Source organism: Solanum pennellii, chromosome 11, assembly GCF_001406875.1.
Source record: "Solanum pennellii chromosome 11, SPENNV200".
Taxonomy (NCBI): Eukaryota; Viridiplantae; Streptophyta; class Magnoliopsida; order Solanales; family Solanaceae; genus Solanum; species Solanum pennellii.
Window position 1 is genome coordinate 47,610,068 of NC_028647.1, and position 12,036 is coordinate 47,622,103.

A 12,036-nucleotide genomic window follows, 5' to 3' on the forward strand; every position below is an offset into this window, starting at 1 on the left:
ATTCGAGTCAACCATTGTCAGTGCACCGATGTAATACCCCGGCCAACCCAACTATTTTTAGTGTACCAGTGTGGTACCCTAGCGTACCATATGATATCTTATACGAGGCGTGGTACCCGTTCCAACATAGTTTGCCACTAACAAAACAACAATCATTTTGAGTTTAGCCATAGATAATTATTTACAGTAAAACAAACTACATCCACCTGCAAAGTCACCTCTTAATTAACTACACATTTTAGTCAAAAGGAAACGAACCACTTTAATGCTTTTAGAACGTGTATAGTTTGCCACTAACATGATTATTACTAAATGACTTTTCCATAAGATTATAACGAAATATCCTTAAGATTGTTGTAAATCTTATGAAAAATATTTTCATCGCGAATACTTGTATTGGATTCACCAGAGCTTGTACTTCACTAATAACTCTTATAAGAAATTCTCATAGCTTGAAAGACACTGTCATTAAGGATATTTCACTCGGTATGGGTATATCCTCAGGATCCAACAAGCTCTTCTAATATTAAACTAAGAACCAGAAAGTAACAAAGATTCAAAGAACAAAATCTAGCACACCAATAGTCTATAAAAGATCCTCACAACTGACCGAGAAATAAAAAGAATACAAAATAGCTCATAATTGAAAAAGCTAACTGTGGTCTGTCATCGATTAAATAAAAAGATTTTTTTCGAAGTTGAGTGATTTGTCCGTTTTGATTAAATAGCAAAATAAATGGCTTTTTTTGCATTTTTAGGAAAAAGTGGTATTTTGAATTTAAATTCGTGTTTGAAAGGCTATCATTAGTTTAACTATGAAACCAATTATTTATGTCAAATTCAAGAATATTTTCAATAGAAATCTTTATTAGTATTTAAACGTCGAGCCCGGGTCATATGAAAATTTACCCAATACATATTCAACATTAAGCTCACACCCTATGCCTCTCATGCCATGGTCGCAAAATTGAGTTCATATGACTTCCAGTCATCATCCCATGAGTTCTTTAACATGTAATATCTTTAAGTTAAGCTTTAACCATTGAATATGTATAATTTGATTCGAAGTAAAAGCATATAGAACCGTCTTGAGAGTTAAAAGGTTCAATTTTTGATGTGTTATGGTGCTCTGCATATATAACAGCATGGATGGGGGCCTCTTTTATGAGCCAAAGCAACATATAAGAGTTATATTACCATCGAGTTATTGAATAAATTATTTTTTTTATTTTTATGTATAATTAATAATTAAATAATTGAATCGATAATTATAAAATTGATAAAATATATATTATATATTTAGCTTAATTTTAATAATTTAAAAATCGACTAAATTAATCTTATATTTCTTATAATTTTCAAATTACTTGATATTTTGACTACATATTTGTATGATTATGAAAATTGTATTTTGGGGGTGACCACAAAATGGTCGGCTTCTCCGATTCAATCGTATTGAGTTACGATGACCGCAAATCTCCTCCGCCTATCTATAAAACCAAAAACCTCCCATTTGTTACTCTTCCCATTCCAATTCTCTTTGTTATGATCAAAGAGTTTTATCTCTAACACAAATGGCATGGAGATATGTCTGCTCAATATTTCTTAGGGTTAAATCACGCTCTTCTTCTTTAGGGTATCATCATCATCTCTTTTTGTTTTTTCATGCATTTTCGGTGTTTAATGTATATAATTTTGACAAAATTGAATTTTCGATGTACAGATATTGCAAAATCTGAATGGAGCTGCATTTTAATCAAATTGGTACGATTATCATGATGTTTTAATTCAATCAATATATTATCGGAATGTATAGTTTCTGTTGTGGAAATTGTTGTTTAAGAATGATTATATTATTTTACAAGTTTTATTCATTTTTTTTTAATTTTTTGTTTTAGGTATCACCATACTTTTTGGCGCAATTGCTTAGTGACAGCATCGTTTTTTTTGTACAATTATATGAAATTCTGGTAAGCGATGGCATTTCCAAACAAGAAAGCAAATAGAGTTGCGTAAATATGTTTTCTGAGGGTGGTTGGTTTATTTCAAAAGTTTCGGGATCACACATGTGTTATACTTGAACAATAACAACAAAACACCAAGTGAAATATCACAAAGTGGGGAGTGGTAAAGATAGAGAGATTGTTTTTAAAAGGGCCTCTGTTCAAGATGCATTTTACGTGAACTCAGAACTAAATGCAATGACTTACCCCAAACTTTCTTCTAATTCGTTTTAGTGATATAAGGATTGTTGTTTTTTATGTGCAGATATTCTCAAATAACACTCTATACAAGTTCATCTTGATAGTTTAGAAGGGAGTGGTAAGTTAATTCCACAAATTAATTATATCCAAATAAAAAGCTTATTGCGCACAAACAAGATTATGTTATACTGCTGGGAATGTCTTTCATGTGAAAATTTTACAAATCTAAGTCTGGTTGTCTTTTTCTTCACCTGCATTTTATCAAAGGTCTCCTCATACTTCTGGTGTCGTGAAAGAGAGACATTGTTCTTAAAATTTCACGGAATTTGGACTTTGTGGGAAAGTAGGCGCTGAGACTTTGAAGCAAACGTAAGGTAAACCTGAAATTCAGTACTACAACCGTTGTTACTGTGATAGCATCTGACAAGAAAGATGGAGAGAATCCCCAAAGTACATTTTTTGGTGGCATGATTTTTCTTAACTTCCTGGATTAAACATGTATGATAGTTTTGGTACACCGAAACAATTTAGTTTTTTTCCCAAATTGTATCCACTAGTAAAATGGTTAACTAAGGGTATCAATCGGGCATTGATCAATCACAATTTAATAGAGTGTTATTAAGTCAATTGATGTTATCTGCATCAAACAGTTGAATCTGTGCTTGCGGAAATGCAGATGGGGAGAGCAAAATTGAAACTGCATAAATTGGATGGTAGCAACCGTATAGGAGTATATTCAAGGAGAAAGAAAGGACTCTTGAAGAAAGCTAATGAGCTTTCAGTATTGTGTGACATTGACATCTTTCTTGCCATGTTTTCACCAAGCGGAAAGCCTAGTGTATACAAGTCAGAGACCAGGTACTTCTTCTCACACCACGATAACTCACTATTAAATTCCTTTGTGGTTTAGGTCTTAGGAGAGAAAGATAACATGTGACTGACTTTGTTTCAAGAAATATGATTGTTGCCTTTTGATTACAAGATACTTCTTCCAAGTCAAAAATTTATGAGATATGAAGTACTTTATGGCATCCACTTGAATAAAATAACCAATATTAACAATTATGTGTCTATGTTAGTATATATCTAGCAAACTTTAAAGACCAGTTTTGCAAAAGCCTTTCTACTGATAAATTTTAAATCCATTGTATTATTCTCCCTCCAGTAGCTTCGAGGACATGATTACCAAGATTGTCGAAGTGAATCCAGAAGAAAGGGCAAAAAGGTACCATAACACACACATGTGAATAGTTGTAGTGATGAAATGATTAAATTCTTGAAGAGTTAATCTTAGAACTGATCTTTTACATTATTAACAGGAAGATGGAGTGTCTTGAAGTAAGTCCAACCTTCCTTTTTTTTTTTTTATAGGAATGGCCTGTTTCCACTTATTTTTGCATTCAAAATTTAAGGTGTTTTTTTTTTGGTCATGACCTTCTCTGGATTTGAACATTTAGACAATAAAGAAAGCGTGCAAGAAGTCTGATCACGATGTAAATATAGGAGAACAGCTCTGTCCTGGGTATGTTTCATTTTACTGCCAAGTAGTTCGGTTTACATTTAATTTTAACAAGCAATACCTATCAGGCTTACATTTTTACTTCAATACTGATTTTTTTCTGCGTATTCTTTTTCAGGGATTTGACAACGGAGGTACTAATTTTATTTAACAGAAGCATATCACTATGACTACCGAATTTGTAAGCACCGGTGGCATTGCTAGTTATGTAACACTCAATTTCTTGTGATTGGTATAGGATATAAATTTTCTCTCACATTCATTAAGAATTCGACTTTCAGACATCGAGGGTAGACTCAGGTAACTTCATTGATCTTTTTCGTTGATCATACTTGTCATAGGATATCTTCCCTTACTAAACAAAAGCATAATCATAGATTAGGCCTTCTATGGTTGGTCTCATATATATATTTGGTGATTTTGATTAGAAGACAGACTGTTGTTCTTTTTTCTGTAAGTGTTTTTATTTGTTCTGGAATTGTTACACAGAGAACATTATTTTAGATGGTAGATAGAGTCCTCAAAAGTGTCTAATGCTAGCAGAATACTTGAAAAATTGGTTGAACAGAGAATTAAAGTTTCACAGCTTTACTAAAATGATTGTGGTTCTTCCACTCTTGCTTGGTTCAATGCTTCGTGCAGAAGAAAGGTGATTGATAACAGAAATAAGATTAAAATGCAAGTTCTCCAGTACTAGTATGGTGCAACATTTTAGTTAAATTGAAATCCCAAGGGAATGAATCCTGTTTAAGAGTTTATATGATATCAAACTGTGACTCCATTTTTTGAGTTTTTGTGGGCTCAGGAGGCCAGGACTAATTCATTTTCAGTTCTGACTTGTCCACACTTTGTGACGGGACGAGAAAGTGAACTGGCAGAGTTGGTTCAAAGAGATTTTGTTTCACTACTTCACATGATAGCAAATGGATTTTCTGGTGTTAGTCTAAAAATTGTTATAGAAATACTACTGTAAAATATTGATTTCAAATTTTACTTGTGCCTTGTATCATAAGACTGGACTTATCTCATTCAAGAGATTCTTCACACTTTGAGGAGAACTACCTTTTTATATTCCAAATGGCATTATGAACTGCACTTGACAATGATTTTTTCATTATAGACTTGACTAAGTATTGTGGTCATGCCATAAAAATATATGGATATCATGTCTATCACATAAGCGGTATAAGCATTTAAATGAAAAGCAAAGAATTTCGAGGCACTTGTCACCTCAAAGATGGAACATGCATATTCTAGTGTATGTGATCATAGCAGATGCTGTTTTGGGGAGACCAATAAATTGTGGCAAAGTTGCTAACTAATTTTTGGTTTTTCTACAAATATATAAAGGATGAGTCTCAAGTTTGAAACCCCTTGTCAGTAGCTAAAGCAAGGGGTTTGCCTTTCTGGGTCAAGTTCGTCGCACCGGGCTTGCCTAGTGCGTGATATTTCTTCTGTATGGTTTCCGAGCTATTACATAGGAGCGGGGGGTTTACCCTATGCGCACCATAGGGTAGCGGCTGCAGGTTTCCCTTGTCATCACAAAAAAACTATCCAAAATGTTCACCAACTAAGTTTATAGTGGAGGGCTCTATTTGGCAGTATCTCCCAAACCCTTCGAGTAACATCGTCTACTTTCATTCTTTGCTTGAAGTGTAGCTGAAAAAATGTTTAGTATGTGATAATGGTGAAAGCATCATTTAAGCAAATTAAATATGTTTTTTCTAATATCTTAAACTTTTAGATGAGTGGCCACATACTTGAACATGATTTCAGAGCAAGCAGAGATCCCGGGTTCAAGTCTCACCACTACCCTTTTCTAAAAAAGAATATCACATATTTGGCCCATGGAAATGAACTAAACCTTTCTGCGCATGATGATTGTTTTGAAGACATAATTAAGTAAAAAAAGTACTACATCTATCCGCTTAAACTTAAAATGAGATGGTCACACATTTCAAACATATACAATCTCCTCTTTCTCTTCCAGAAAGAAATGTATTCCTTTCGGGAATTTCCCTTGTTCTAAGATCATTTTTGTTAATTACGTTATGATGGTTCCATTTCTAGGTTAATATGCATCACTTTGTTGCCATTGTCTCTTCAGGGATAGTGTTAGAACCAGATTATGACATTTCTTTTTCTGTTGTGATTTGGAATATGCAGGCTCTGGAAGAATCTTGACAAGATTGACAACATTCAACAACTTAGGAAATTGGAGGATTCAATTTCAAAATCTCTTAACGAAATCGCAAAGCATAAGGTATACTTAGATCTTGTGTCACCCAACAGTCCATAGCGCTGTTTTGATTTACACACCTATGTGCAGTCATTCATCATATTAGTTATGACTGATCAAGTTTACTTGTTTCTATGGACTTAATTGGAGAAGATCTCTAGGGCCTAAAAGGTTGCTCTCTGTTGGCAATATATTTGTCTTATTTTAGTTAAACTCCTTTGTTTTTTAAACAAAATTAATAAAATTCTCCGGTTTGGTATGGATACCCTGCCATTTTTTATAGCGATCTTTCATTGAGAATAATAGGAGTGTTGGAGTCGTATCGATACTCTCGCAGTAAACTGTAAGCTAATTTCCTAATGGAAATGATATAACTACGAATAAACAATTGAAAACAGACTAATAAAGTACTGTGCTAGGCTGTAATGTTTCAAACATATCCATTATTTGTCTTTTGATTTTTGTTTTCTTTTAAATTTTTTGATAGAAAATCATAATAACTTCAATTAGTGTCTAAATATTATGTCCAACGATAAGTAAAGAGTTATGCACTGCATTTATAAATTGTAAATGACAAGGTTGCAATGACCACTCTTTGCATTGCAGTATGGGATGAGATCATTAATTTTTAGTAACGGGGAAGATATTCATCCTTCTTCAGTCCAACATGGTATGGATTTACCTTCAAACTTTGATGCAAGGGAAGAGACCCATCAATGTACATTAAGTCATGGTTGTGATAGTGAGAATACGGACGTGTACGAAGACCTGACTTCATTTTGTTCATCTTTACCTTCTGATACTGGGCAAGACTTCCAGGCTTCTATACTGATGCAGCATGGGATTAACGCCTGGCAAGAGCTCCATCAATGCTCATCAGTCCACGGTGGTAATAATGAAAATATCGATGTGTACGACGACTTAAATTCATTCCCACTAGGGTGAGGAGTTAACTTTATTTCAAGCTTCAAACTTCCAATTATCATATTCCTTGTTACGTAATAGTAATAGATTTTAATGTGTATAATTTCTAGTTGGCATTGATATTTATTGCTATTTCTAATTGTTTCGTCATTTTCTTTGTTTTATCTACAAAAGCATTATTGGCCTCTGACATGTTATTGATTTTTGGGGTCTGTAGGTATTTGGAGGAACCGTCTTTTTCTTTTGAGAGCTACACAAATCTTGTTTGCAACAAAGAAATTGAGATATCTAAGCCGGAATCCAAATTTTTTCTACCTGATGAAATGTTTCTGGATTGTGAATTAAATCAGGAAGATATTGAAAGAGAGTTTGGATTTACTTTTGATGTGCCACAAGTAGAACTAATGGATGCCCACGGAAATATTTTGGGCTGTTGCACCAATAATGGTTCCATGCTTCCTCATTCTGATTTTGTTAACATCCATCATAGTTCAACATCAACATCTGGAGCTTGTGACAATATGATGTTAGCTGAATCTCTAAACTTTTTAGTAAGTTTTCATCTTCAATCTTTTGGCTTCGACAGATACTGCAACCTGCATCTCCCTAATATTATTATCACTCCTTTCATGTTCCATTACTCTCCATTTAAAGAAAGTTGATTGTTCATTGGCAGAAAGATCCATCTATGTGAAACTAGTTTTTAAATTGAAACTATATGAGAACCATTTGAATGCTCACGATTTTTCACCAACATCGTGTCTAATTTTCTGGATGTAATTATGTTAGTCTGAAGATTATTATAGAACCCTCAAACAATAGTTATATCAATCCTTACAATTCAGATTTATGTCATAGAACTGATCATTATATCTCCTATGGAAACTTTTCTCTAGACCGACTTCACATTTGAGTGAAAGCTACTTCTTTCTAGACTAAATTCATTGTCCAACTGCCACGCCGATCATTTCTGCATCTTATGTTTAGAAAATCTTGTGATTTTATCTTATCAACGCATGGAGATCATTTCTACGTCATTTAATGGCTAAGAAGCCGAATGATATTCCAGATCTCCGTGACCCCTGTGACATTATAGATGAAGATGCCTAATCTAGCCTATGCGGAAAGCCTATGAGTTGCAGCAAATCTGTTAGCTTATTGTTGACCTTGTAAATATATCTTAGTTGTTAGGATGCATTCCAAAATTGTCCACCAGCTGTATCTTCAGAAGAAAGCTTTATTTTGCATTTTTTCTCAAATCCTGAGTAACTTCTTGAGATTCTATGTTAGACTTGCAGCTAAAGAAATGTTTAACGTTATACACTTCTTTCTTTCTCTTAAAGAAACAATATATTTTTTCATTAATTTACCATTTTATCAGATTTCATTTGATAATTTTGTTAGGTGACCGTACTAACAGAACAACGAAAATGTAGCAAAAATTGATCAATAGTAAGCTGACTCAGATTCTCTTTCCCGTAGCTTATGTTTTGTTTACTCTTATGTTTAACCTCATCCAGAAGTATATGCTTTGTTTACCAAGAAAAAGTAAAGAAGTTCTTCTTTTTTACGATTTTCTCTTAGAAGAAGGCATTGAGTTATATTATGGTAATTTATTCTCTCTTTGTGATCTGCAGAACTGCAGATTTCAGAAGAATCTTTTCAAAAGTAACATCATGCAAGTTATGATGACTTACTATCAAACTCTCTTAATAAAATAAAAACATTAAGTATACTTGGGTTATGTTTCTTCGAACAGCCCATTTTGTTAAGTTAACGCACTAATAATTTTGATGATGACCTCCAAACAAGGAATTACTCCATGATGTTGATGGAGAGAAAAAGAGCTCTAAATGGTTTCATCATCATTGGATAAGTATTTAGTTTGGTCCTCTTAGATTTGAAACAAAATCATATAGGTGCATCTTATATGATTGTATCCTTTCCTTTTTAGAGTAATATGAGGGTAGACATGAAACGGGGATGTTTGTAGTAGCTGACAAATTTAACAAGCGGCTCTTACATTTCCAATTAAACATCCATTGTTACCTTTTTGTACTCTCATGAATGCTATTGTAATAGAAACTGATTATTAAATTTAATACTGTCTATACTACAAGTTAACGAACACTCTTTTCATTCAGTGTGGGATGGATTCATTAAGTTCTGATGCTGGAGAAGAATTTTCAACTTATTCTTCGATCACGCATGGGACAAATTCACTTTCAACCCAGCTCAATGTAGGGTTATCAGTCCATGGTAGCGCTAGTGAAAATATGGATGGATACAACCTAAACGTATTTGATCCATCTTTAAAATTTGATGACGAGCATAAATTTCATTCTTCATCATCGATCCAGTGTGGGATAAATTCACCAGTAAGTTTTGATGCTGTGCAAGAGGGTAATCGATCTTCATCAGTCCATGGTGGTGATAGTGATAGTATTTATGTATATGAGGACCTAAATTCGTTCGTACAAGGGTAAGGATTTAACCTTTATATTACACTTCAAGCTTCCAATCCTCATAGTCATCGTTAACTTTTCGTAGAAGATAGCTATAACAAGATATTCTGATACTGATACTGGGTCTGAGTGCAGCTTTAATGCCTTTTATTTCCTTATCAGTACATTTAAACAAATGTCGAACAATATGTTATTTTCTGTTTCCCATCCATGCGCCCCACTCAATCATCACCACCACCATCTTTATCTTTATCTATAGAGATAGAGATAATTATTACCCTCTAATGTCATTGTTTTGGGATTTCAGGTTTTTAGAGGATCCCTCTGTATCTTTTGAGAGCTCTGCAGATCCTGCTTGCAATCATGACATTCAAAATTGTAAGCCTGGATATGAAAATTGTTCAGCGGATAAAACGTTTCTTGATTGTCAAATAAATCAGGAAGATCTTGAAATAGCATTTAGATCTACTATTGATTTGCCACTGGTAGAGAAAAGGGATGTCCAGGAAAGCACTTTTGACTGCCTCAACAAAGGTTTTGGAATTCGACAACTACCATCCATCATAGTGTAGAACCGGAACTTGTGACGATATGCCTCTCTCAACTTTCCTGTAAGTTTCACCTGTCATAGTATTTTATTTCACTTTGATACTCCTCTCTTACCTTGTACAACTCCATCTCCATTTCCTTACTTACACGTTGAGATATATAATGTTGTTCTACCCTTGGCAAAAAATCCACCCATTGAAAACTAGTGATTTTTTAAAGTGATTCTGCTAGAGTAATGATCTATATAGATTAGTCTATCTATCTTCTGTAACATCATGTCCAAATCGGTGGTGTTTATACTTTGAAGGGGATAGTGCATGCCTTAACGTAAACACTTCTATATCTCTAAAATATACAAGCATTAAATTTCTCCTCCCATGCACCATCTTAGTATGCTCCCAGATAGAATAAAGCAGGTTGTAGGAAGCTTAATATTGTGGAGTATTACTATCCAGAGTATATTAGAATCAACTCGTTCTCATTCGTGTTGCCTCTAGTTGATATAATTTTGTTACTTGTCGGTGTATGAAAACATGAACATTATCAAATCTCTTTTTAGGCATAATACATATATTGGACCCTAAACTTGGCTTCAAATTTTAACTTTGACCTCCAACTTTCATAATGCACAAACAAGCACTTTAACTATCCAACTTTTAAATAAATAAACACAGGAGTCCTACATGGCACAATACACGTAGGACACCACGTAGGACAAAAAATGACATGTAGGACATGTGTGTCTATTTGTTCAACTTTATACAAGTTTAAGTGTCTACTTGTGCACACCCAAAGTTGAAGGGCATAAATGTGATTTGAAACCAAGTTAAAGGGCATATTTATGTATTATGCCCTCTTTTTAAATGCATATAAGTAAAGTCTAACTGAATTTACATACTTAGGTATTGGTGAACAAAATCTAGTTAGTGTCTACTCCCATAAACTTGACTATCTACAATAGATGAGATCTTAAAGAAATCTTTACTTTTTTCAGCATGCTCATCTCTCGTCCTTACTCAAACATCAACAAATCAACAATGCTAACTGTAAAAAATTGAAATTTGAAAAAACTACTCAATGGAGGGATAAACCTAAATGGGATGCCTTCTCCAAATGCAAGGTTCGCCTATAATCCGTTTATTAAATGTGTTTATCCATTATTGTAAAAAGCATATACAATTACTTGTGTATTATATGTATATGTAATGTATAGTAGTATATAAGGATGTATTTGTAAAGTATAAAAAAGTGTATACACATCGTGTTATATAGATTTTAAAATGAAAAAGAGACATGAAGAGAATTCTATGTTAGCTTAGGAAAGATTGTAAGAAAAAACATTGAAATCGATTTGGCTTCATGAAATTCAATTAAACATAAAGTTTCTTTTCTAGTTATGTGCAAAAGTATTTTCCATTGCTTGCTTCTCTTTTGCCCTTCTCGTGCACAATTAATTACATTGATTTTGTTAGCTCTTCGTGCAGCTAGCTTTGTCTGATGTTGATTTTTCTGGTGTCTTCAACTCGACTCATTTATGGACATGCGAGCTGAAGCTCTATAGGTCTCCTTCAATCCAGGACTACATGCACAGGAAACCTAAAGGGCTCCAATACCATGCCACATTACCAAAGGGAATTGGAATGCCAAATTTGTAATATATTTCTTCTAGTCTAGTTGAACTCATTCATAACATTCTTTTTTTACCTCTATAAAAGTAATATTTATGTGCAAAGTAATGTTGGCATTTTAAGGTTGGTTTTCATGTTCTGAAATGGGGAAAAATAAATGTGATGACAAATCCATATATAACAATTTCATACTTTTTCATAGGCTTAATAGATAAACATGTCCCTTAACTTGGTTTCATCGGATAACTATGTCCTCCAACTTTGAGTGTGCACAAGTAGGTACTTAAATTTGTATAAAATTAAATAAGTAAATCCGTGTGTCCTAAATGGCATAATACATGTAGGATGTGGCGTATAACACAAAATTGCAATGTCGGATGTCATGTAGGATGAATGTGTCTATTTGTTCAATTTTATACAAGTGCAAGTGCCTACTTGTGTACATCTAAAGTTAAAAGTCATAGTTGCAAACTGAAGCCAAGTTAAGTGTCATGTTTGTGTATTATCC

General features: G+C 33.6%; 1 protein-coding gene across 5 annotated transcripts; it reads left to right on the forward strand.

The window, feature by feature from the left end:
- The first annotated feature begins 1,406 nt into the window (after nucleotides 1-1,406).
- On the forward strand, nucleotides 1,407-11,736 carry LOC107004944. 5 transcript variants are annotated; one of them, XR_001454797.2, is made up of 18 exons: nucleotides 1,407-1,636; nucleotides 1,724-1,764; nucleotides 1,899-1,970; nucleotides 2,269-2,322; nucleotides 2,472-2,578; nucleotides 2,881-3,062; nucleotides 3,370-3,429; nucleotides 3,524-3,542; nucleotides 3,662-3,726; nucleotides 3,842-3,857; nucleotides 3,962-4,023; nucleotides 5,890-5,986; nucleotides 6,569-6,903; nucleotides 7,104-7,437; nucleotides 9,031-9,368; nucleotides 9,659-9,962; nucleotides 10,895-11,020; nucleotides 11,385-11,736. XR_001454797.2 is itself a non-coding variant. In XM_015203373.2 (17 exons), the coding sequence occupies exons 6-16, from the start codon at nucleotides 2,881-2,883 to the stop codon at nucleotides 9,921-9,923; spliced, it is 1,773 nt and encodes a 590-aa protein (XP_015058859.1). In that variant the 5' UTR covers nucleotides 1,407-1,636; nucleotides 1,724-1,764; nucleotides 1,899-1,970; nucleotides 2,269-2,322; nucleotides 2,472-2,578; the 3' UTR covers nucleotides 9,924-9,962; nucleotides 11,373-11,736. The 5 variants fall into 5 exon arrangements, 2 of the variants coding, with proteins under 2 accessions (XP_015058859.1, XP_015058858.1); XR_003575244.1 differs by lacking the exon at nucleotides 2,472-2,578; XM_015203373.2 differs by lacking the exon at nucleotides 10,895-11,020 and having other exon boundaries at nucleotides 11,373-11,736.
- The last annotated feature ends 300 nt before the right edge of the window (nucleotides 11,737-12,036 follow it).